General features: G+C 39.7%; 1 protein-coding gene and 1 long non-coding RNA gene across 2 annotated transcripts in view; one reads left to right on the top strand and one right to left on the bottom strand.

Moving 5' to 3' along the window:
* LOC129410308 (unconventional myosin-XV-like) overlaps window positions 1-11547 on the top strand; it is a 96975-nt gene extending 85428 nt beyond the window's left edge. The window contains 6 exon segments of the mRNA XM_055158024.1: window positions 3306-3466; window positions 5404-5537; window positions 6560-6693; window positions 8097-8230; window positions 10194-10334; window positions 11360-11547. Coding sequence (XP_055013999.1) covers window positions 3306-3466; window positions 5404-5537; window positions 6560-6693; window positions 8097-8230; window positions 10194-10334; window positions 11360-11461 — 806 coding nt within the window. The 3' untranslated portion in view covers window positions 11462-11547.
* Window positions 11548-12076: 529 nt separating this feature from the next.
* On the bottom strand, window positions 12077-23803 carry LOC129410456 (uncharacterized). The gene is made up of 4 exons (XR_008632874.1): window positions 21854-23803; window positions 20057-20215; window positions 13459-13686; window positions 12077-12685 (listed from the first exon to the last, which is right to left on the bottom strand). It is a non-coding gene; the product is annotated as an uncharacterized LOC129410456 (long non-coding RNA).
* Between the last annotated feature and the right edge of the window lie 840 nt (window positions 23804-24643).

Below are 24643 nucleotides of genomic sequence, written 5' to 3' on the forward strand. Positions count from 1 at the left end.
CAATTAACCTAACAGTGGGAGTATCTCAAGGTGGATTCTCGTGAGTTTGTGAACTCACAGATATCACAAGAATCCATCTTGCTGTGCAAGGTTAGAGCAAACACATATAACACACTGTGTACTAGTGAGTATTACACACACCCACAGATGGTTTAATATAACATGTTTTAGTGACTAACAGAGGTAACAAGCATGACACATGGCAGCACACACACAGACATGGAGAATTGTCAGTAAAAATCATATATCACGATGCTGGAGTTTCTGCTGCAGGGGAAAGTTGACTATATTTAAAAACTGTGATGTAACCAGAGATGACTCAGTATCACATTTCCATTTCAAATGAACTTATCAGCATGTGTGGCTGCCAGCACCAAACACAGAGCTCCAGGTCTGTAAGGAAACAAGACAAGACTTCTCCCACATGAGATCTGATGGATTTATTTGCATTTATTTTATCAGTCATGCTTTCAACATGGGGGTTTAATTAGTAGCCAAGATGGTACAGTAGGAAGTGCATAGGATTAATTGCCTGGCATGTGCAGACTGACTTCTCTTTGTATTTTATAGAGACTGATATCAGTCTGGTCCCCATTTTCCCCATGTCACGTCTCAAGCCTGGCCAAATGTGATCATGCAGTCAGAAAAGCATGTGAAACAAAGGAGCTCGTTGGTCATTATCATTTACAAATAAAGAGTTTTATGCTTCATTGATTGATTTTGCAGAACTTCGCCATGATTTTCAGTCCTTGTGATATTTTTTCCTTTATTTTTTCTGATACGGAGAAACCATGCATGTCCCTGATATATCCACCTTTCAGTCGTGCCCATTTGATCTCTGGAAGACTCACATCTTCATTAAGTATTGAAGAAGTGTGAATTCTGGATCTCAGGCAATCAGATTAAGCTTCTGTGAGAGAAGTGTCCCAAGGAAACGGATAATGAGTGATGACCACTGTAACAGTTTGATGAATACTAGTCAAAGATAAATCTAACCACAGAAATGTCAACACTGATAGAACTGGAGGTGTCCTTGTTACCACAATGCACACGATGGGACATTCTAAAACATAATACTAATCAGTGTGTCAGAGGCCAGCAGCAACAGCATCAACATGAATATTTGCACAAGTGCTACATTTCATTTATTGTCCTAAGGCAGGTGAAAGGCAGGTGAAATGCAGATAAAAAAGTGACTGAAAAGTGAGCGTGTACATTTAGGCCCAACACTCAGCTGACAAATGAGTGTGGGGGTATTCTTGGTTCAGAGCCCACATGAGGCTGACAGCTGCTCTCACTGTGCTGTACTCAGAGGCCCAGCAGGGGGCAGCGCAGCACTCTGCTTCTTCTGTTTTGTGAATCGTTGGCGCCGTTAGCTGCTTCACAGGGCTAATCAAAGTCTTGTTACTGTGGAGACAATAGATTCTAATAAGGCATGCATGTCAGTGTGAGTCTTCAGGGTGTAGTCCTCTTGTTTGGTTTCATTATCATTTCGCTCAAAAGTGATCTGATCAGAAAAAAAGAGTACAAGGATCAAACTGCTTTAATAAAATTGGAGACCAGTGACATAAAAAGTAAATATGTGTTTTTATAATTCTGTGAAAACAAAATAGCTACAGTTTCCTGCATTACAGGGACTATCATATTTAAAGCTGTGTGTGTAACTTTTCTTGTACATGTTCAGCACCTGGTTATGTCCATGGAGATATGCTAGGGAGGTTGCATTCCCTGGGATGTATCACAGTATAGCATTAAACTTAATAAATTACTTTGAAAAATATAAGCGGACCTACCTCTCCACAAATCAAACCTGTACATTGGCATGGTGCTTGTCTCCATGGAAATAGATATGTTTAATATCATACTGTGAATTCCAGGCAACGCAACAACATCCCCCTGGTGGCAGACCCTTCACCCAGAAAGTTACACAGGGAACCTTCAAGTTTTTACATTATTTTTATTAGAATTTTGCTCTTCCTAGAGTTATACGATGGCCACAGCTACTTCCAAGGCAAGAGTATACACAATTCCCAGTTTTTTTTAATATGCTTTGATTTTGATTGTTTTTCCGTCCATGAATCTCACTGAAAAGATGTTGTCTAAGGCTGGGAATCACAGGGTCCTTGGCAATAGATGCGTCAAGAATCTCAGACTTCCAGTCATTGCACAATGCATACTGGGAAGGATTTTCCGAAAAAGTGAGCATCACATCGCCATGTTTGTTTTCCCAGGAGGATGCGTCTATTGTCAAAGCCAGTCTTTTCTAGTCTTTTAAACCATATCACTTTTGTTTCTGGTTCTGATATTGTCGTATTTTAGTTTTGGTATTCGGACATTGTAATTGTGTGGTTGTTGGATGTTCTAACATTTGGTCTGTGACCATATTTGAGACTCGGCATCCACATGAAAGCTCAGGAAAGTGTGAGACTTTCATTCTCTCAAATATTCAGGTTCAGCAGTTAGTTTGTAAATGTCTGCTTGCAGATCTCATAAATTGAAAAAAAAAATAAATAAATTGAGCGGCATCCAAATGTGAGATTTTGGGGGCCCACAGCACCCCCCTTAATAAAGATACCCAATATTTGACAAAAGATTTAGAATCTATGACCAAGAATCTAATAATAATACATTCTTATAAATTGAACTGACCCATGAGCTGCTGTATCGATATATATCCCTGCAAGTATTTTTTGATACATTTTGCTAAATTATTTTGTGACAGTGCTACAATTTGATGTTTGTTCAGAGAAAGGAAAACACATTCAGCATATTCACTGTTTAATGGTTACAACTGATTTATTTTATATCAACTTTGCACAGGTCGTGGTTTAACAAAAAAAATATTGTTGTTAAAATGTATTTGGTTCTTAAAGGTGCACTATGTAACTTTTTGGTAGGGTCGTCCATCACCTCCTTGTTTCTGTGGAAATGCCATTGCTCTGCTTGGAATGTTCCACAATATGATATCAAACAGATCTACCTTACACTTACTCAATTGCATGTGGGTTTATAGCTCAAAAATACCAATAATAACCAAGAATTCTGACTGTAACCTGGTGTTGCCACTCCACAGATCTGGCTTGTAATTTGGTCTGGTTTGGGCTCCATGAAGATAGAAAGGTTTAATACCATACTGTGAAACATCTCAGGCAGCGAGTATTGTATCAAATTGTGAGCAATCATGCAATTTTGAGTCCTAATTTGTATGACTAAATGTAGTATCAAGATATAGAGATATTTTGACACAGCCTTTTGTCACTTTCTTGTATTTGAAGCGTAACATGTTTTTGCTGATGTTTGGGCAGGTCAGAACGTGCGGCCCCTCAACAAACACGAGTACATCCTGGATGTGGCGACGGAGGCGGAGCTTCTGGACCCAAACTACAGCTTCTGGTTCAGACGAGTGGTGTGGGCGCAGACGCTCAAGTTTGACAACGAGCTGTGTGTGGCCATGCACTACAACCAGGTATCACAACTACACTCACTGTACTCAGTGGTGGAACGTAACAAAGTAAAAGAACTGTACTTAAAGGTGCACTGGGTAACTTTTCTGGGGAACTGTCCATCACCTTCTTGTTTCTATGGAGATGTCATTGCTCTGCCTGGAATGTTCCACAGTATGACTTTAAACAGCTCTACCTTACAATTATTTCATTACAGATGGTTTTGTAGCTCAAAAATACCTAGAAAAACAGACATCCTGACTGTGAGCGGGGTTGCCTCCCCACAGATCTGACCTGTAATTTGGTCTGGTTTGGTCTCCATGAATGGTTTCGTGAGATTACACGCGTAAACATTAACACGTGCAGTTGAGCCAGGCAAGAGCGCAATCTCACTAAACCAAGTATCCTGACTCCTGACAAGGGTTAGGAAGGTGGTAACATTTTTTCACTGAAGCACAACAGCAGCTGCCAGTGTCCAATAATAATGTGCTTAAAGTCAAGTCAAATTCAGTTTGTGCATGATCACATTACTAACTCTAATTTTATCACTTTTTTAATGCTGCATCCTAAATTGTTAATAATTACGCTAACACAGCATATGATGAAGTATATTTCTGGAGATTAAAGATTAAAAAGAAAAAATTACAACAAGAAATGTATCTAACCGAAAAACCGCAACCTTAAACCGCGATACGAATCGAACCATGAATTTTGTGAACCGCGCCACCCCTAATATCCACGGAGAAAAACTTTTGATGGATACACGTAAAAATATTAGGTATCTGTACTTTACTCAAGTACATCTGAGAGCAGGTATTTGTACTTTCTACTCCACTACATTTTTGAACAGGGCGGAAAAGTTAAAGTATTATTATTATTGTTTGAGCCCTGCTGAAAAGGCTGAGGTCATAGTTTGAGTAAACAATGAAAACAGCTAGGAATGGAAAAAAAAAATTGTTTCTGGTGAACAAAATTCAGCACGTTTATGAAAATCTCTACATTTGAATCATTATTAGATCTCAAAAAACTGTGTGAATACTTTAAATTTTTCCTTTTAAGTAAATTTTCAAACAGGTACTTTAATACTTTTACTTCAGTACATTTATTCATGATTTTTTTTTTTACTTGAGTATTTATTTGCTTCAGTATCTGTACTTATATTTAAGTAACAAAATTGAGTACCTCTTCAATCACTGCTGATACTGATACTGATAATAATTATTTTGCTCCTGGAATTGCTTTTCTCTACATCAGGGGTCTCCAATGTTTTTCCTCCAATGAGCTACTTTTACAAAACAAAAAGCCAGAGAGCTACCTATTTTAGCAGTCGCAAAGAAACTAAGTATTTATAAGAGCCTTGTCAACCCTTAGATGTGAAACGGTTAGAGGCTCTCATCAGTACACAAAGTTAGGCATGAAAATTATACATTTACAATGGTAATTAATCAAATTTGATTTATTCAGCACAATATACAGAATTCAGAAATCTCTTGGTGAGCTACTTTGAAGGAGGTGGAGAGCTACTGGTTGGAGACCCCTGTTCTACAGTAACAGAAACAGTACACAAGTAGGTGTTAGTTTCAGAGTACTTTCAGTGTAGTTAGCGCCTCCCTTCAGACAGATAAAAGCCAGTGTCCACCAGCGTCTGACCACAACTGAAGAAGCTGCTTGGATGAGCTGGGAAAGGTCTTCACTCAGATAACTTTTGTCCAGTTGACAGAATTGAATTCTCTGTTGCTCTGATTATTCTTACCACCTTTGCAAGTTTAAGAATATTTCAAAGAAGTTCATTTTAGTCTTCCAATAAAGAATCTTTATGCTGAAGTTTAGGAACATATTGTGTTGATACTGCATGTCTCGTTCTATATCCCATGCATCAGAATTATAATTGTTTATAAATGTGATGAGTATGTTGAGCGTTGTGCTTGTGAGAGCCCATGTTCTGTGTTGTTGTGTTCAGATTCTTCCAGACTACCGCAAAGGCCTTCTCAACACTCTGCCCCAGGGCAAAGTGAGCGACCAGCAGTATCACCAGATCTCCAAACTGTCAGCTCTACAGCACCGCGCCAAGGACATCATCTTCATCCCCAGCATGTGAGACACTTTACACAAGCTTTGTCAACCTTTTGATTCAAATTGTATTTGTAATATTGCTGCGTTTTATGTTGCTTCAGATGTGAACTGCACCTGATCTATTTTATATATGCAGTAAGTCAGATCTGCAAAATATAATATTATAAAGTGCTACTAAATTACATTCATCATAACATATATATATATATAGATAAAGAGTTATACTCGATTTTATTAGCCTAATACCTAGATTTATTTTTGCTTAAAGCTCTTAACCACAAGAGGGCACTGTTGACTACATAATACAATATAGAAAGTTATGCTGTGATGGACTTATTTCAGAGGTGGAAATGTCATTCAAGTAAGAACCTTGTGGCTTAAAAACATTCATATGATTTTGTTAAACTTCAAAGGCAACTTGTCTTCTTCTTTGAGATAGATTTGTTCAAATCAAATATAGCTTTTACTAATAACAACTGTTATGCTGATTTATTTCAGACACACTGAACATTATGTCCATGTTGTTTGTATATAGTTTGGTGTTTTGGCTGCTAAAGCTTCACTTACACTGCAATTTTCAGCCCAGTTTTGACGTGCAGTGAACAGAGGCTTACAAGCCATGATCACATGCTCAGCCCTGGGATTTCAAACATGTGTCTGATATTTGATGATTGACTCAGTCACTCAGTGTTAGTTTAGGATTATTATTCAATCAGAAAACAGAATGAGCCTCACAGGGGGGCACCAGTAGCTCAGTAAAACTGCTAGTGCAGCCTCTGCAGCTCAGTGAGGGGATTATGGAGGTTCTGAGCTTTCACATGAGGCATGACCTGTCCATCTACTGAAAATGAATAAGAAACACTTGGATGTGTCGTCTTATCTGCCGTTTAAGGCTCTGGCAGCACAGGTTCACTTGTGTAAATATAATATGTAAAATGAGGACGTGTACGCTAAAGCTCACTGGTGACTGGAGTTGGTCTTTCTCTCTCAATGTGTAAACTTGTTAAAGCTGTACATAATAATGTGTGTGTTGTGTGTTGCAGACATGAACTGTCCGAGTACATAGCGCCCCCTCTGTTCAAAAAGCTCCCTCCACAACAGTGGGTCAACATGGTGACCCAGCACATGCAGCAGGTCCAGGCCCTCAGCCCACACCAGGCCCGCGCGCAGTTTCTGGGTACAACATCATCTTTTTCAAAGTCACATTTCCATACTGTGCTTTTTTATCAATCTGGGACATGTATTAGTTGTAGTAGAGATGTTACTAGTAGTTGTAATTTTTGGTATACTTCTACTGGCAAAAAGTATACCTAAGACGTCCAGATAAATTACTCAAATAAGAATAAAAAAAAAAAAAATTATTGAAGGCAGCTAAGCCATGTTTAAGTTTGATAAATATAGATTTTGAATGTGATCATTTATAAATTCCTTTTCCTCAATACCACTTATACACTAAATCTACAAAAAGATATTTTAGATGTTGTATGTTAAATGCCACAGATCGGACCTGTAACTTGGCCATACTGTGGAACATTTTGAGTATGACAATAAATAACTTAGAAGATTTGAATAATACATATAAAAGTTATGTTTTTTTCACATAATAATACTTTGCAGCTGATGTCATCAACATTCCCAGGTGTGATGCTAACTAAGGGCACTACTCTGTCAGTAACGCCATCAGAATTTAATCTAAGTTTTGTTTTAACATAAAGAACCAGAACTACTTGACGTTTGGCGATGTAACACCTTTTTTTGTCCTGTGGTGTGACACACATTTGTAGCAATAACCAAAAATATTTTCAAAAACAGATCAGTTCAACATCATTTTCAACTCTTGAAATCAGCCTTTTCACAAAGACACGTTTAAATTTTTTGTGTAATTCTTTCAGTTTTAGACATTTTCACATGGCCTGTGGTGTGACCTCTTCTGTCACTCCACTGGACATTCACTATAAATTTGCCATGTCAAAATATTCTAATAATATTTTTCTAATAAATGATTTAAAAATGTCTGCAGTTGTCCCATAATACTGTTGTCACTCAGCAGGACAGGTTTCTCAGAAAAGTAAACTTTTTACAAAAATAAGAAAATGATAATTATTAAATGTTTTCTGTATCTTAAACGCTGAACGCTAAAGCTCTTCCTGCTGCATAAATGTCAGATGAGCTCCTTAGCTTTTGAATAAATGTTTTTTTACATCTGTGATTTTGATTACATCATAAAGGTGTAATATTATTAGAGAGAACTGTTAGTGTCACACCTCAGGACATTTGAGTGTTTTTTGTTGAAATACTGAAAAATTAAACACAGCTTCATTCTTAAACTATATGTAATTTATAGAATATGTATTTGTCCACAGTTGAGGGTTTTTGGAGGAAGAAAAATGTTACTTAGAAAGTCATTTTAGGTCGATTTACACTCAAAATGGGCATCATGTCAAGTAACCACAGATACATTATTTTATTTCATTCAATTTTATTTCATGTGTTACTAATGACCCTAGTGCTTGTCATTATGTGTGGAGTTGCCCTGTACGTGAGCTGAGTGCTGTGTTTTTTGGCTCGGTTGCTTCTCAGGCCTGGTCAGCGCCTTCCCCATGTTCGGCTCCTCCTTCTTCTACATCCACAGCAGTAGCTCCACCTCCTTCTACGCCCCCTGCATCATCGCCGTCAACCAGCACGGACTGCACTTCCTCCACAAGAACACACACGTAAGCACACACATGCACACACACACACACACACACACACAAGAACAAGTACATTGATCTTTGATTTCCTCACCTTAAATTACAATATTTTTTGATCTATGTTATAGTGATGTTTCCTCATCACAAATAGACCTGGAGTTGTGTTTTGTTTCATTCACACACGTTTAACACAAAAACCCTCCAGATTTAGGCTGAGCTCTTCTCTTAATCTGAAAACACTGATGTCATGTGGTAATACACAAAGTTCTTTAATCCAATCATTTGGATCATTTAAGACCTGGAATTTCTAATTCTTGAGACATACTGTAAATGGATCAGTTCAAAACTATTATAAGACCTGGCATATGATGTATATTTATTATTCTAATGTAACTATTTAGGCATCCTATGGCATCTGATCTTGATATTGATGCATAATCTTGAATCTTTTTCCCTTTGGAATGGCTGCTGTCCTGTTGTGTTTTTATGTAATATCTATGTAATGTGCAAATGAAACTAAACGTAACTCCAGGTATGTTTTTTATAACACAGAATACCCTAATGTTAAAGGCTGTAAAGACCACTTAGGTCTTCACCTATTTCTATTCACTCAGCTGGGGTGAAAGGCTTGTTTGTTAATATTATTCTGTAGTGTATGGTCCTTTTGTATGTAAATGCCATTATTTTAGACCATGTCGGACTGTTTGTTGCGCCCTCTCCGGACGCACAGGGATTTAAGGGGAGAGGGACGCGCGCGCGGACTCGCGCTCATGTGTGACGTCACACACCAACTGGGACGCATGCCAGGAGTGTCAGGAGCTGTCAGTGCCGTGGAGCCACGCTGTTTGGTATAATATCGCTGTACCACTTGTGGATTATTGCGCTTCCATTCATGCGGGATTTACTACTTCGCCACGGGAGCTACTGGATCGTGCGTCAAAGCCAGAGCGCGGGTACCGTGAGTAACGCCGAAAACTCTTCCAACTCACGTTGCTTCTGCCGCGCAGCGGGGGGGTAAACTTCGGAGACATTTTGGGGACAACTGAAGTTGCTCGGGACTGTTATGGTGAAAGGGTGGTGGACTTATATTGAACTGTTCTTTATTGTTTTGTTGCACTGGGGTTTGGGGTTTGTGTCTGGGTTTTGGGTGCGCTCGAGCGCGGGGTGGGGGGTATTGTGTGTTGATGTGGCCGTATTCGCGTGTCCGGCAATGCCAATAAAAGCCGGATAGGCCAACAGCAGTTCCTTTTTGGCGTGTCTTTGTTTCACCCCCGCTGATAGGAATGGATCCTCCCGCGTCCTAAAAATTGCGTTGTAGCTCTTCCGTTGTCGAGAACAAGTGAATTGTTACAAGGTGAAAATCATGCTCATCTAATAATAAAGAATTGACCTGATTTTGTCCCTATAAGATTGGTACGTCCTCCTCACGTGAATGTGATAAATACACAAGCGCATGTGCAGGGGCCTGGCATAGTGCATCTTCATGTCTAAGAACTGAAAAAGTGGCTTTAGTCTAGTCCTGCTTTGCTGGTTTTCCTGCACAGTCCAGAGATAAACAAACAATGAGAGAAGAGCTGTGCAAGAAATCCAACTTTAATCCAAACAAAAAGTTTCAGTGTTCAGAATTCGGAGGAAGGACTTTATGAATGAGACTTTTAGTATGGCACTGAAAAAAGATGACTATTGAAAACCAATTGTATTTGTTTTTAATAAGAACAACATCTAATTGAATCCAAACTCAATCAACACTGAAAACTGCTCTTGTAAATAACAGACTTTCAGCATTAATTGTATTAATTTCATTTTAACTGCCTCACTTCTGCCCCTGCGGGAAACCTTGGCATAAATCTGATGTTTTTATTTCATTGTTATTTATTGAGCATGATTTAACCTAGATAAAAGTGAAGAATGTAACAGTATTGCATTAGCATTACAACATTAAACTGGTTTAGCATGAGTGCTGATGTGTCTCTCTGTGACACAGGAGGTGATGGCTGTGGTCCCCCTGGTAGAGGTCCAGTCCAGCCGCACCCAGAGGCCCAGCACAGGCACCAGTTACCCGTACGTGGACCTCACCCTGGGGGATATGAACTCACAGAAGGTGATACAGCTGCAGCTCGAGCAGGTACTGTTCACTCATTCACTGTAAAAAACAAAACTAAAAAACAAGGAAGACAAGAGAGTTAAGTGCATCTGACAGGTTTTGATGTCACAGTTAATTTGGTGGGATAAAAGCTGTGGTCAGTATTTATCATAGTTTTACATCAGTTAAGTGGCAGTTTGTGGAAAAAAGTTAAAAAGCAACTTACAAAAATACAGGAACCGTTCTAAAACAGATGCCTCTGCAATCAACACTGAACATGACATAAAAATGCACACAAGGACAAACACTGATTTACCAAAGTTAAAGAAATGTAATTATTTTTATTAGTCTGATCATAATTATTGTAAAATGTTTGGCCTTTTTCAACATGGTGTACATGTCCAGTCAGGAAGTAAGATTATAAACTTCACAATTTTAAAAGTTGAAAAAACTAAGCAAGATTTTCAGTCAAATCCAAAATATAATTATGTTTATTGTGAAATTTGTAGATTAACCTGTCACATGCACTTTAAACTATTTTTACAGATCAATGTATTATGCTGTCGTAACATACGCAGGGTTTTCAGCAGTTGTTTAAAAATGGTATGACCAAATATTTGATTTAAAAAGTAAATAAAGGGCCACGTTCAAAATTGGCTTGAACTTAATGAGAACAATTGTGCTGGTTGGTTGCATGTCTGTAACAGGAAGTCATTTTGATTCTGATATGACCACGTTATTTTAAAAGCTGGGGTACCCAACTTTCTTTTCCCTAGAGTTTATTGTAGAAGCACCACTTTGTGACAAAATAATTCGGCTGGGATTGTGTTGGCAGTCCCCCCGTGTTTCACTTCCTCATCCGAATAAGTTAAAATTTGTCCTTTTCATTTTTTATTTTTTTTTCCAGAATTAGTTCCTGCGTGAGTGCAGTTTAATATTGTTCAGTTCGTTTCTGTGTATCCAGTTTTTGACAAGCCATCCTCGCACTGGAGCTTTATTCCCCATAAGGCTGTAGTTGAGTCTATAGTGGAGAACATATTTATAACTTTTGTTTATGACTGACACAGGGGCTGGAGCTCTGCCGGGTTATAGCCATGCAGGTGGAGAACATGATGTCAGTGCGGGAGAAGAGGCTCACACTGCCCCCTAGTGAAATCACCATGCTATAACATCAGTACATCTGACCTGAAGAAACCTACCTCCTCTGTGCTCTGCGGCTTCTGGTGGAATCCAAAAGGACTCTGAAGACTGTGACTGGGACTTAATTCAGGTCGATGTCTGCACATGAATGTATCTCTTATGTACTTATAGGCCCGTGCCTTTTTATTATATTTGTTTAGTTAATTCATAATATTTTTGTATTTTTTTACAGCAGTCAAATATTCAAGATCTTTGTGGATGTTTCAAATACTGTTGTAATGTTTTTATAACATTTGTGAAAATGATTAATTAATTATACCTATACATTTAGAGAGAGAAGTGTAAGAATTGTAAATATTATGCTGTTAAATGCTCCAGTTCTGTACATTCATCTCCTTGAATAAATGTGACCGATATTATATATTTTGTAATAAAGTATTCTATCAGTGTTTCTATATTGCCAATTATTACATTTAAGCCTAATGTATAGTTTGAACAACAGTACAGAGAGAGAAGGCTGTCAGCAAAATCTAAACTTTAGAATCCAAACTAGCTCGGTTCTACTGCCAGGCTGTTACTTCCCTTACCCCAAGCAAGCTGGGTTGTAACAAAAATGGAATAAATTAATGTTTAATTAACAGGAATGTAAAGGTAAATCAACAAAACAGACTAAAATATACAGAAAATAATCTAATGAAAATAACTAAAACAAAAAACAGAGTCTTGTGCCACAAAAGGGGTTACGCAGGCTTACACAAAACGGGTGGTAAAACTAAGGGACACACACACAAAACTAAACCAAACCACCCACAAACAGAATCAAGTGATCAAATAAAAGAAGGCACAAAACACAACAAAACTAGACACACACAAACACAAAATGGCAAACGGGCCACCAAGACCAGCAGCCCTGAACACGTGCTGCAATCTCCTTAAATAGGGGGAGGAGGCTGGAGGTGAGGCACGATTAGCCAGGTGTAAAAGTGCTCCACCAATCACCACCACCAGGGCTCCCACAGCAGGATCCAGGACAGCCAAAACATATTTTTAAACACACAAAACAAATTACAACTGCAGGCCTCGGGAGGTAACACAGGCCCTGTGTGTTTCAGTTCTATACGGCTGATTGATCCTCACACAATAGATGCAGCTCTGGCCCTTCCTCTGACATTCACAGTCCTATATTGTCCCAGTCCAGCTCTAGGTCCTTGTGCTCCTCTACTTTGTCCACACTGCAGGTCACAGCATGGCACCTGTAAAAACAGAAAACTGTGGAACTTTTGCACCATTTATTTTTGACACATTAGAGAATCATTTGACTATGTGAACGTACTTAAGTGTATTCCAAATAGTGTCCTGTTACATGCCCATTTTGCAATTTCAAGACAAGTCAACTGCTTTTGGAGTGATCTGACTGTGTGATGAAAGCAATACCATGTAGAAAAAAAGTCAATCGGCCAAATAATAACATTTTCATATTTTAATTGAACTTGTATACTGCTCAGTTGTATGCTATTAATTATAGTAAGGTTTGTTAGAAACATTTTTCAAAATTGTTTTCTAGATAGCCAAACATCCACCTTTTAGAAAAAAAAATTGGAAAAACTGGCAAAGGACAAATTCAATTTGTCAAATACACTTAAGTATTTTTGAGCAAAAACGTTTTGCAGCTCATTCAAGCTGCTTCTTTAGTTCTGGTCAGATGCTGGTGGATACTACCTTATGTCTGCCTGAAGGGAGGCGCAGAAACTACTTTGAAAGTAACACACGTACTTGTTTACAGTTTCTGTTAGTAAGTGCAATACGGTAGACATAGCTAACAAACAGAAACTGTAAACAAGTGGGGATGTGCAATTCATAGTTTCAGTTTTTGAACGTTTTCAATAAGATAAAATAAAATAAAAACTTTTCTATTTGACAAATTGAATCCTTTGCTATGGATTTGGGATTTTACAAATAGGAAAACTGTTAGGAAAAACTAGAAAAACAGCTATGAACATAAACTTAACTGTAATAAGTCACCCACCCATCACCCACTTTGTCGACTTTTTCTTTCATGTGCGGACGAAGAGGAGAAGGAAGAAGAGGGTCCTGCATCATCTTGAGATGAGTTTTTGATGAAGCCTTGAAGTATAGTTTCTTTTCTTGAAGATGCCACTTGAGGTGCTGCCTATTTTCTGCAGAAAAGGGACGATGGATATTCTGTCAGCAACTTTGAGGATGTACTTTGCCAGGTCATGGTCTGGATCTGAATCTGAAAAAAAGAATAAAGAGAATGTATTAAGTCATATAATCAAGCGTACAAATGAACACACCAAGGCTTGACATTTGTGGCACCCTGGGCATATTTGCTATAAAAAGACCCCCCCCAAATTAATTTTAATTTGGTAATGTTCTGACTATATTTTGGTTCATTTATGTGTGGCACTAATTCACATTTAATTATTCTTATAATTAAAATACAATATAAATATAATAATACCAAATTAATTCAGTAGGTATCGGTAATGGCACAATTAACTTTATTGTTGTATAGTACATTGTGTATATTAATGTTTATTAATGTATAATTCCTGTTTATATTGCGTATGTAATTTTAAGTACATTATATGTATTAATAGCAGTATGGGGTTACTTTTATGGAGTTACTTTTGTCCTGGTTAATGCTGAGATGCTTGACAAAGTTTTCTCCTCAGTGAGGCCCACCACATGTCTCTTAGATCCAATTCCTACCCCATTTTTTAAGTCATTTTATGGATCTTTTACAGATGAGCTTTTAACCATGATGAATTGCTCTCTTCCGACGAGGGTCTTTCCTGCAGCGGTGGTGAGGACCCTACTGAAGAAGAGCAATTTAGATTTTAATGATTTTAAAAACTACCGACCAGTGTCTAACCTACCATTTTAAAGCAAAATTTTAGAAAACCTTGTCTTTATTCAACTAAATTATTTTTTAGATGGTCATAACATTTTGGAAAAATTTCAGTCTGGTTTTAGGGTGAACCACAGCACCAAGACCGCCTTAGCAAAGATTTTAAATGATTTTAGAATAAATTGTGATTCACAAAAGGTGACTGTGTTGGTTCTACTGGATCTGAGCGCTGCCTTTGACACAGTAGACCACACATCAGGAAACATGGAATCAACTTCCACAGCTATGCAGATGATACGCAGCTTTACATCTCCATGTCTCCTGATGACACCAGACCAATGGATGATCTTTTTAACTGCATACAAAATATCAGATCCTGGATGGCAGAAAAGTTCCTCCAGCTTAACCAGGGCAAAACTGAGGTTTTAGTTATAGGTCCTGAGGCCCAGAGAGAGAAACTTTTACCCAAACTACAAACACAGTCTTTTAACAATCTCCTCAAGTGAAAAACCTGGGCATCATTTTTGACTCTGAGCTGACTTTTATCCCACACATTAAGAACACTACAAAAATTGGTTTCTGTCACTTAAAAAACACAGCCAGAGTCTGCCCCATTCTCTCTCTGGCCAACACCGAGACGCTGATGCATGCTTTTATCACCAGTCGAATAGACTACTGTAATGTCCTGCTCTCTGGTCTTCCCAAAAAGAGTATTTCAGGTTTACAATTACTACAAAATTCTGCCGCACGTGTCCTGACAAGGACCAGAGGGCGGGACCACATTACACCGGTTTTAAAATCACTGCATTGGCTCCCTGTGAGTTTCAGGATCGATTTTAAAGTTCTTTTACTGTTTTTTAAATGTCTGAATGGTCTTGGGCCCTCTTATCTTTCAAACCTGCTTTTACCCTACAAACCCTCGCGGACCCTGCGCTCCTCTGGCAGCAGCTCCTGATCATTCCCAAAGTCAGGACACACTCACGGAGAGGCGTCTTTTCAGTACTGTGGCCCCGTCTATGGAACTGCAGCAGGAGGAGCTCAGGGCCAAAGAGAACGTTCATGTTTTTAAGAGTAGGCTCAAGACCCACCTTTTTAGCTTAGCTTTTGAATGAAATATCATTTTTTACTTGTTTCTACTGTACACTAGAGCCCGACCAATATATCGGCCAATATGGGCACCTGGAGACATATCGGCTATCAGCCGATATGCTTGCTGATATGGGCCGATATTTCACGTGGGCATGTGATACGTCATTATAAAGCTTAGACTCTCTACATTATGTTCATTTAATCCAATTTACAGACAGCTAAATGTCCTCATATGTGGCTCCGCATCAGTATTTATCTACGGTGTAATTTCTCTGTCTGTGTCCGTACTGTCCCTGAACACACCACCAGAGTGACGTCACTTCACTCGCGTGTGTTTGTTTACACCTGCAGCCGTGCGCAACACTGAGATTATATTCTTTTTCGGACAATCGGTTTGAGTCTGGATTAAAAGGACATTTATTAGTGCAGACTTGTGATGTGAGGAGGAGCCTGTGTGAGCGGTGAGTGTTGGAAATACATCGACTTTGAAGCTAGTTTAGGTTTTGTTAGCGATTAGCTGCTGTAGCTCTCACACATAAACAGGCTGTTTTCTATTGGCCTATTGTAAAGTGACTATTGTCCGTATATTTGTTACTGGACCAGCATTGATATGTAAATGAGCTGTGAATAGACGTGTGAATGATCCACATTTATGCATATAATTACCGCGGTGCGCACGTTTTTACGGCTAAAGGCTAATAGCGATAGTTTACTAGCTAGGAGTTATGGGTCGGTCGCGATCGAAGCGGCTCTTAGTGCCGACTCTTTGAAGCGAACAACAGGAGCCTGCTTCTTATTGGGAGCTGTGTTTTCTCTTTTTCTCACTTTTTCTCTTCATGTCGCATGTAGACCCGTAGTTTGACAGCAGCAGCGGCTGAAAACTAAACTTTCAGAAATCTGCATGTGCATAGGATAAAAAAAGTGCATATTTGGCTGTAGTTCAGCATAAAATGAATAAACCAGGACTAAACTTGGGCTTGAGTGAAGGAGAGAGATAGAAACCGAGTCCCGACACTCAGTCCTGGTTCAGTTCTGGTTTAGTCCTGCTTGCAACAAAACCATCTCAAGAGTCGCTTGGGAGCCAAAAGAGCCAGTTGTTTTAGTGAGCCGAGCCGGTTCTCCAAAAAACAAACAAAAAAAAAACAAAAAACTGGAATACCCATCACTAGCAGTGACAGTAACAGTAGCTAGAATGTGATGCAAGAATGCCATTAGGCCAATCTACTGTATGTAAATATGATAAAGAGTCAAAATAACAATAAATGTTGCCTAAATAAACCCAATTTAGAATCCACTTGAGCCAAACCTAAGTTTTTTAATCAATTCAAGATTTATATCGGCTATCGGCAGCTCCAACTCCCATTATATCGGTTTCATATCGGTCACAACAAAATCCATATCGGTCGGGCTCTACTGTACACATTTTCATTATTTTTTTTAGGCTTATTTTTAGGATTTCCAGTGTTTCCTCTGTAGAAGCCCTCAAGAGCAGGGGTCGGCTGTAGCTGTCGGGTCTGTCCCGTGGGTTCCTGGTTGAGGGATGGTGCCTGGGCTTCATCTCTCCCCTGGGCCCTGTGGTGGTTCCTGGTGGTGGTGGACGTCTCTCTGCTCCTGGTGTAGACGGCTCCTCTGATGGTGCTTTCTCAACTGGTTCGCCTGTATTCAGCCTCACATTTTACTATGTGTCATTTTATGTATTTTACCAGGTTTTTTTGTGTGTGTGTGTGTGTGTGTGTGTGTGTGTGTGTGTGTGTGTGTGTGTGTGTGTGTGTGTGTGTGTGTGTGTGTGTGTCGAGTCGGGCAGCTGTGGGGGTTGGGTAAGTGGGTGGGTGGATGGAAATGTGGGATTGTTTTTAATCTCTGTAAAGCACTTTGTGTTACATTTTTGTATGAAAAGTGCTTTATAAAGTTTGATTTGATTAGATTTAATTAATATACACATATACACAGATGATGATCTACAAATTGTCATTGGTTTGTACATGTGTTTTGATATCCATAAATGCAAATTTTATATTTATAACTTGTATTTTGGTCTTTACAAATAGATTTATATTAGTAAATATATCTCTTTTCATTTGCAAAAAAATTATTTCATTTGTAAAACTGAAAATTCTGTTTGTAAAATGGGATTAGCATTTGTGGGTCACCAGTTACACGAATTCATCGATTTCTGGTATGATGTAATTTTGGAACACTCATTTTGAGAAATCCACAAACTCAGACAGATCCACAAATACAGACACATACTTGACCAGCAGGTGGCAGCAGCTGACACACAAAACCTTAACACTGCTGAAATGGAAGCGTCTCTTGCCAACTTAACATCACTTAGACTAATGTTTACATTATCAAACCCCTCAACAGCTAAGGACTAAACCAGACCTGAACCAGGACTAAAACAGGACTAAACCAGAGCCAAGTGTCCGAGCACGCTTTGCGGACACATACCTCGCTCCACAGGCTGGGGGTCCTCCCTCTCTCAAGTCAAAGATTAGTCCTGGTTTAGATCTGGACTGAACCAAAACTGAACCAGGACTGAATATATACTCAGGACAATAAATGTCAAGTTTTATCAGGTCCTGACACAAAGTGCCATAGTTATTCCAGGAGTGAGGTGCTTAATGCTGAGGACACAAGCTGTGTCCCAATTCGAGGGCTGCAGCCTCCGAAGGCTGGTTTTAAGGCCGCATACGTCACTTCCGGTGAAACAAGGCCTGTCCCATTTCATTTTTTTGTCATGCAGCCTTCAAATGCAGCCCTAAAACCAGCCTCGTTTCCATGGAGCCGCAAACGGAGGACACATCCGAGTATCCTTCGCAGCCATCTGTATCCCAGCATGCACTGCGCGTCAGCAGTCAGATGTTGGAAAACACAAAGCAAAAAACCCGTCCGGAGAGCAGAGAAAAACATGTAACACTTTTAACTTTAGGAAATCATTACTAACATAGGATAGATTTTAAAGTTCTTTTATTAGTTTATAAAGCTCTTAGTCCTATTTATTTATCTGATCTGCTTGTATCATATGAGCCTCTCGGACTCTCAGGTCCTCAGGTAGTCTTCTTTTAACTGTCCCAAGAGTCCAGACTAAAACTCACGGTGAGGCGTCATTCAGCTTTTACGGCCCCCGTTTGTGGAACAGTCTACCTGAGGATCTGAGGTCCGCTGCGAGTGTTCATATTTTTAAAAGTAAACTCAAAAAGTATCTTTTTAATTTAGCTTTTAATTGAAACTTGTATCTGTTTTAACTTAATAATAATATTATTATTAATAATAATATTATATTTATTTATTCTAAATTAAATTATCATTACTGTTTTACTTTGTCTCCATTTGATTTTAGCTCTCCATTTTGACTTTTATGATAACCTTTAGCAGTTTTATGTTTTTGTTTTAATGTTTATGTTTAAATGGTTGTATATATGGATGAAACAATGGGATGGGGTGGGGGGTTGCTCTTGATTTTAATTATTGTATTGTAATTTTTCTGTTGCATGTGAAGCACTTTGTGCTACATTTCAAATGTATGAAAAGTGCTATACAAATAAAGTTTGATTGATTGATAACTGTAAACGTAAAATACGACCATAACTCCCACAAAACTGGCAAATAAGTTTGTTTTTAAAAGTGCGTGAACCGCAGAGTTTTGAGGTAAAGTTTGCCTAGTAATGTGCAGCTAATGCGATGAAAAGTCCGCTCAAACTTTCATATTTGGACAGATTTCTATCAAACACTAATCATGTTTTTATTGTTAGAGGAAAAGAAACCCACAGTGATTTTAAGAAGCTACAAGGAGAAAACTCCATTTTCACGGACAGTGTAAACATGTAAACAGTTGGTCAGTGTAGCTCAGAGTTTAGATAAAAACACGCATTATTTCATACATTCAAATGAAAAGACTCAGTTTGACTCTATCAAAGCTCATATTTTCTTGTAAATCACATAATATAAGTCACCAATGTGTCCATTTCATTCAGGGAATACATTATCTGCGTTTAACAATCCGTGCATGTTTGTAAAGTGAAAAGTAAATACTCCTGCCTGGACAGGTCAGATTTAAGATCGACATGAGGCTCATTTTACCAGATTTGTGCAGACACTGGTGTAGATACGACCTGATTGTGTCTGTTAGGTCTGTCACATCTAATGTTATAACAATGAGAAATCTGTTTTACATGAATTTTCTTTTCTCATCTGCAGCCTCCTGTATGACAACACAACACACCGCTGCGGCCACAGAACTGCTGGCTGACAGGATGCTTGTGATCCATAAAATGGGTCAAATGCAGATTACAAAGGAAAGCCAACACTGAGCTGGAGGTGCTGACACAGACTCCTGCCAACGATTAGGTTTGGGGCATGTTACATTGAAAACTCTACTAAGAGCTGCAAATGAATCATGCTCATGTTGAAATCATCTGAATGTACATCAAAGTTTAAGTTCAACGTTAAAAAAAAGAGTTTATTGTCAATTCTTCATACGAAAAACATATAAAGAATCAAAACTGTGTTTCTCACTCCAATGCATATAAATAAATAATAATAAATGTAAATAGTGCAAAAGGCACTAACGGGGGGAGTCCAGGTGTTCTTTGGGGCTGCATGCTCTGTAAAACTTATTTTCCTCTAATAGTTTTGTAGTTTTCTTAATGTGTGTCATTACAGGTTTTCACTCTGCAGGACAGAACTTTGAATCAATCATGCCCATTCTGCTCTTCCTCCTCCAGAAGATGAGATTCAGACCGAGTGGTCCAAGTACACTGTCCATGTCTCCACTGTCCATGTCCAGACTCACTGAAGAGGAGATCCAGTCTTAGATGATCTTAACAAGAGACAAAAATGAAAACATCTGCTCATAAGTTTTTCTGAATGTTTTTCAGCCTGTACTGATTTGATTCATGGTGAAATGTGCCCTTTATTTGGTGTCTCTTTTGATAGTAACTAATTACATGTACTACACGAATGTACTACAGTACTGCAGATAAGCAGTGTTATTCCACATGATATTTGGCGATAAACCATGAACAGGCTGATAAGATAAATTGCTCATTTTTGATTGTGACTTGCTTCAGCAAAAAGGGAACAATGAGATTCACTGACATACAGCTGTTTGCACTAATGTGTTAATGCAGTGTGTGTGTAATGGATTTAATGTTTGACTAATCATATTATGATAAAGCATTTCCAGAAGTTCCTTGGATTGTTTAATAAACCATCTTTTCTCAGGAGAGATGTCTTTCTTTACAAACTGACTGTATAAATGTAATCCCTGGTCAATATAAAAATCCTTCATAATGATAATATTTAGTAATGCACATCTCACTGTTTTTTTGTTGTTTGTTTTTTTAACTTTAAGATGATTTTGTCTATTTAAGATGTATTCCTTAAATATAGCCATTTTGATTTGCAAAAGTTATACATTTTCATTTTTGTCCATAAGATCTGGATTATGGATGGACATGATTAATCGATAATTGATCATTAAGAATTTCATCGACTACGTTCATTTTAATCAGCAAACCGAATGTAGGTTGCTGTGCGTAGTGTGACCAAACGGGTCCGTACATGTGTCTCTCTGCACTCAGAAGGAGCGAGACACAAACAGTCGGTCAGTATGCAGCGTACCGAAGCACAAATGCATGTTTAACGATGACTTGTACAAGAAATTCCACGCTTTCTGTTGCGGTTGGGACAAGTGGGAGGCCATGTGCACAGTGTACAAAGCAGCACATATGTTTTGGTGTCCAGTGGGAAAAAGCTTTGCCAGGTGAAAGTCGCGCAATGTCGATGACGAGTCCCCACCTCCCTCCCGCCGTACGGTGTCCTGGGTTTGACAAACGCAAATATGGTCACACTAACCTGTATTCCACTGAGTCATGTTTTTTAATCTAACAGAAGTTGACCGCATCAGCGCACAAGAGCTGTTTTTTTGTTCTTTGCTTAGTTTATGCAAATTAGCGATGCGGTTTTAAGTTTCGTTTTTGTGAGAGTTGCGCTGGATGAAATAAATCGAGGGGTTTCTTGTCAAACTGTTGTGGCCCTCTTTATTTTTAGTGTGTTATTGTCCAGCATAGTGTTAGATTTATGAAATGTTGATTACGTGGTTGTTAGCATATAACGTCATTTCGATGCTAATCTCTACGTCAATGAACAATGCAAAAACAATTCTACATGTGGAAATGTTTTCTATGGAGGCTCTGGTGTTACTCACATGTAGTTGAGTGGTTGTAGGTTTCCAAAACAGTCCTGGTATTTCATAGTTTGTGGTGATAGATGTCTAACACTAAACTAGCTCTCATTAAAAAACAAATTGGGGCCAACACTGGGTCTATACAGGTCTATTTACATTTCATTCAAATCGGTATCTTACATATTATATGGATGTGTGTTTAGCACTTGTATTGTAGGCTAAAGATGTTACGAGATCAATGTTCTAAGGTGGAAAAACAGGGTAACTTACATTTTCATCCTTCAGTCTCTGGATGACTCCCTCCTCTGTGTTACGCTCCCTCAAAAAAGCAGGCGGTGGATCATCCATTGCTGCGTGAACACACAGGGTAAACAACAACTAGGACAATTTTACCGTCACTTTACTCCGTAATATTTCCTCTATAAGAAAGCAGCATTGGCTCACTAGTATTTTTATTTAGCTATAGCATGCACACTATGCCACGCTGCTACATGATCCTGGATTTTATATTGGCCCACATTTACATAAGCATACATTTGAATAGGTAACAATACATGTTGTCAAAAATCGGTAAAAAAATAAAAAAGATGTCTTATAAATGATATATCGTACCTTTATTAGTGTCTGCAGAGGTCTGAAGTCTGAGGTCCAGCCAAGCAAGAAGCGCTTACCAAATCAACCCAACACCACGCCCTGTTTTGTTTATTTGGTGGCAATTTCTTAATTCGCGGGAATGATTTTAGTAAAACGTGACAACGATTTAGCTAAAGCGTGGAAATGAATTACATACTGTAGGAATGAAATTGTAATTTGAGGCCATGAATTAATATCTATTTTTGCATACGTCATCATAGTATTTGCACTCAACAAAATCTTCTGAATCTGATAGCCCTGTTGCTGCTTCTTCTGGCTCTTTGAGGTCCCCTGAGGTCTGCTCTTCCTCGACCTGCTGCATATTCCTGCTCATATCACAAGGGGAAATGAAGAGATTGAGGAATGACAGTACCCCAGAGAACCGCCACTTTTTGGCTGTCCCTGCTGCTGACCCACTTCTCTTTTCTCTCTCCTTTCTCCTCTCCTTCATGTACACATTCCTCAGGCTCTTCCATCATTTCTTACATATATCCACTGAATAAATACATAAACTCATCAGCTAAAAACTAGCAGTAACTTCATTATGCTGGGTGCAACGGCTAGCCTAGCGGGCAAATATTTTATAGCTCTAAAGTTGTGAAAACTTACCAGATACCCCCATCTCCTAATCCTCTTCCAGGCAAGGTCTTTTATTATCCCGATCTTTATACTCCGCCAAAAAAACAGCATAAAGCTCCGGGAAGCGCTTCGCGGTGAAAATAAGGCTATCCTCCATCTTTGTGTGGTTTTAGTCCTCCTGTTTCTCTGGATAATGACATCACTACATTGACATTGACAATGGAGGCTGAGAACATAGCCCATTCCCCAGCTTCCCCCAGAATCTGGGAGAAGCTCTCCCGGAGGTGTGAGTTCAAGGACACTGACAACGAGCTCTGCAAGACATTTCCAACAGACTCTCACTATACTCTTGGGCCTGCCAGGTCTTTGCGACCCAACTCACCACTAGATAGTGATCGGTTGATAGCTCAGTCCCTCTCTTCACCCAAGTGTCTAAGACACGCTGCTGGAGGTCAGATGACACGACGACAAAGTCGATCATCGACCTCTGGCCGAGTGTGTCCTGGTGCCACGTGCACAGATTGTCACCCTTGAGCTCGTTATGGACAAACTGTGATTAACACAGAAGTCCAATAACAGAACACCACTTGGGTTCAGATCAGGGAGGCCGTTCCTTCCTCTCCAGGTGTCACTGTCATTGCCCACGTCAGCACTGAAGTACAACAACAGAGTCCCCGGTCGGTGCACTGTCTATTTCCCCAGTAGGGACTCCAATAAGGCCAGGTACTCTGCACTGCTGTTCAGCAAATAGGCCAACACGACAGAGACCTGTCCCTGTCCCGAAGGCACAGGGACGCAACCCTCTCATTCACAGGGGTGAACTCCAACACACGGCAGCTGAACTGTGGTGCAATGAGCAGATCTACACCAGCCTGCCGCCGTTCCCCGCGGCTAACGCCAGAGAATTGGAGAGTCCAGCCCCCCTCAAGGAGTTGGGTTCCAGAGCCCAAGCTTTGCATGAAGGTAAGGTTGACTATATCTAGTCGGTAACGCTCCACCTATCGCACAAGGTCCTTCCCTCCCAGCAAGTTGACGTTCCATGTCCCCAGAGCTAGTTTCCATGTCCGGAGATCTGGTGACCCCTGCCTTCGACTGCCACCCAGATCTCCCTGCACCAGCCCCTTATGGATCCTCCCGTGGGTGGTGGGTCTACGAGAGGGTGGTCCCACATCGCTTCTTCAGGCTGTGCCTGGCCAGGCCCCGTGAGGGAAGGCCTAGCCACCAGACGCTCACCGTTGAGCACCCACCCCCGGCCTGGCTCCAGGGTGGGGCCCCAGTAAAACCAATCCAGGCGACGCAACTGGCCTCTGTTTTGAACACATCAAAAGGTGCTTCTGAACCGCTCTTAGACTGACCCGTCCCCCAGACCTGTTTGCCTTGGGTAACCCTACCAGGGGCATGAAGCCCCCGACGACAAAGCTCCCAGGATCATTCGGGCACTTTAACCCCTCTACCACATTAAGGTGATGGTTCCAGGAATGGTACTATTGGTTGAATTTGGATTTCTTTTTTTGAAATTATGATCTGACAGTTCTCACCAGTGTACTCCCTGGGCCTGATGTAGTCCTCAAAGAGAGTCTTGCCTAGCACCTCAAGGCTGAGCTCTTCAAGGGAGTGCTGCAGGAAGTCACTGTATGAGCAGAGTAGGCACTCTTCGGACACTGTCCATTTCTTACCCCACCGTACCAACCCATCTAGGAGAAATGCCTGAAAATGCCTCGCATTGGCGCTGTGTCCAGAGGAGATAAAGATGAGAAAGAGTTACATCAGTCCACATACAGTATATATACATACACGCACGCACACACACGCAGCAAGCAAGCTAATTTTAACGCTGCAAGATCAGAT

This window comes from Boleophthalmus pectinirostris, unplaced genomic scaffold, assembly GCF_026225935.1.
Source record: "Boleophthalmus pectinirostris isolate CB_2022bp ecotype Guang Dong unplaced genomic scaffold, ASM2622593v1 HiC_scaffold_22, whole genome shotgun sequence".
NCBI lineage: Eukaryota > Metazoa > Chordata > Actinopteri > Gobiiformes > Gobiidae > Boleophthalmus > Boleophthalmus pectinirostris.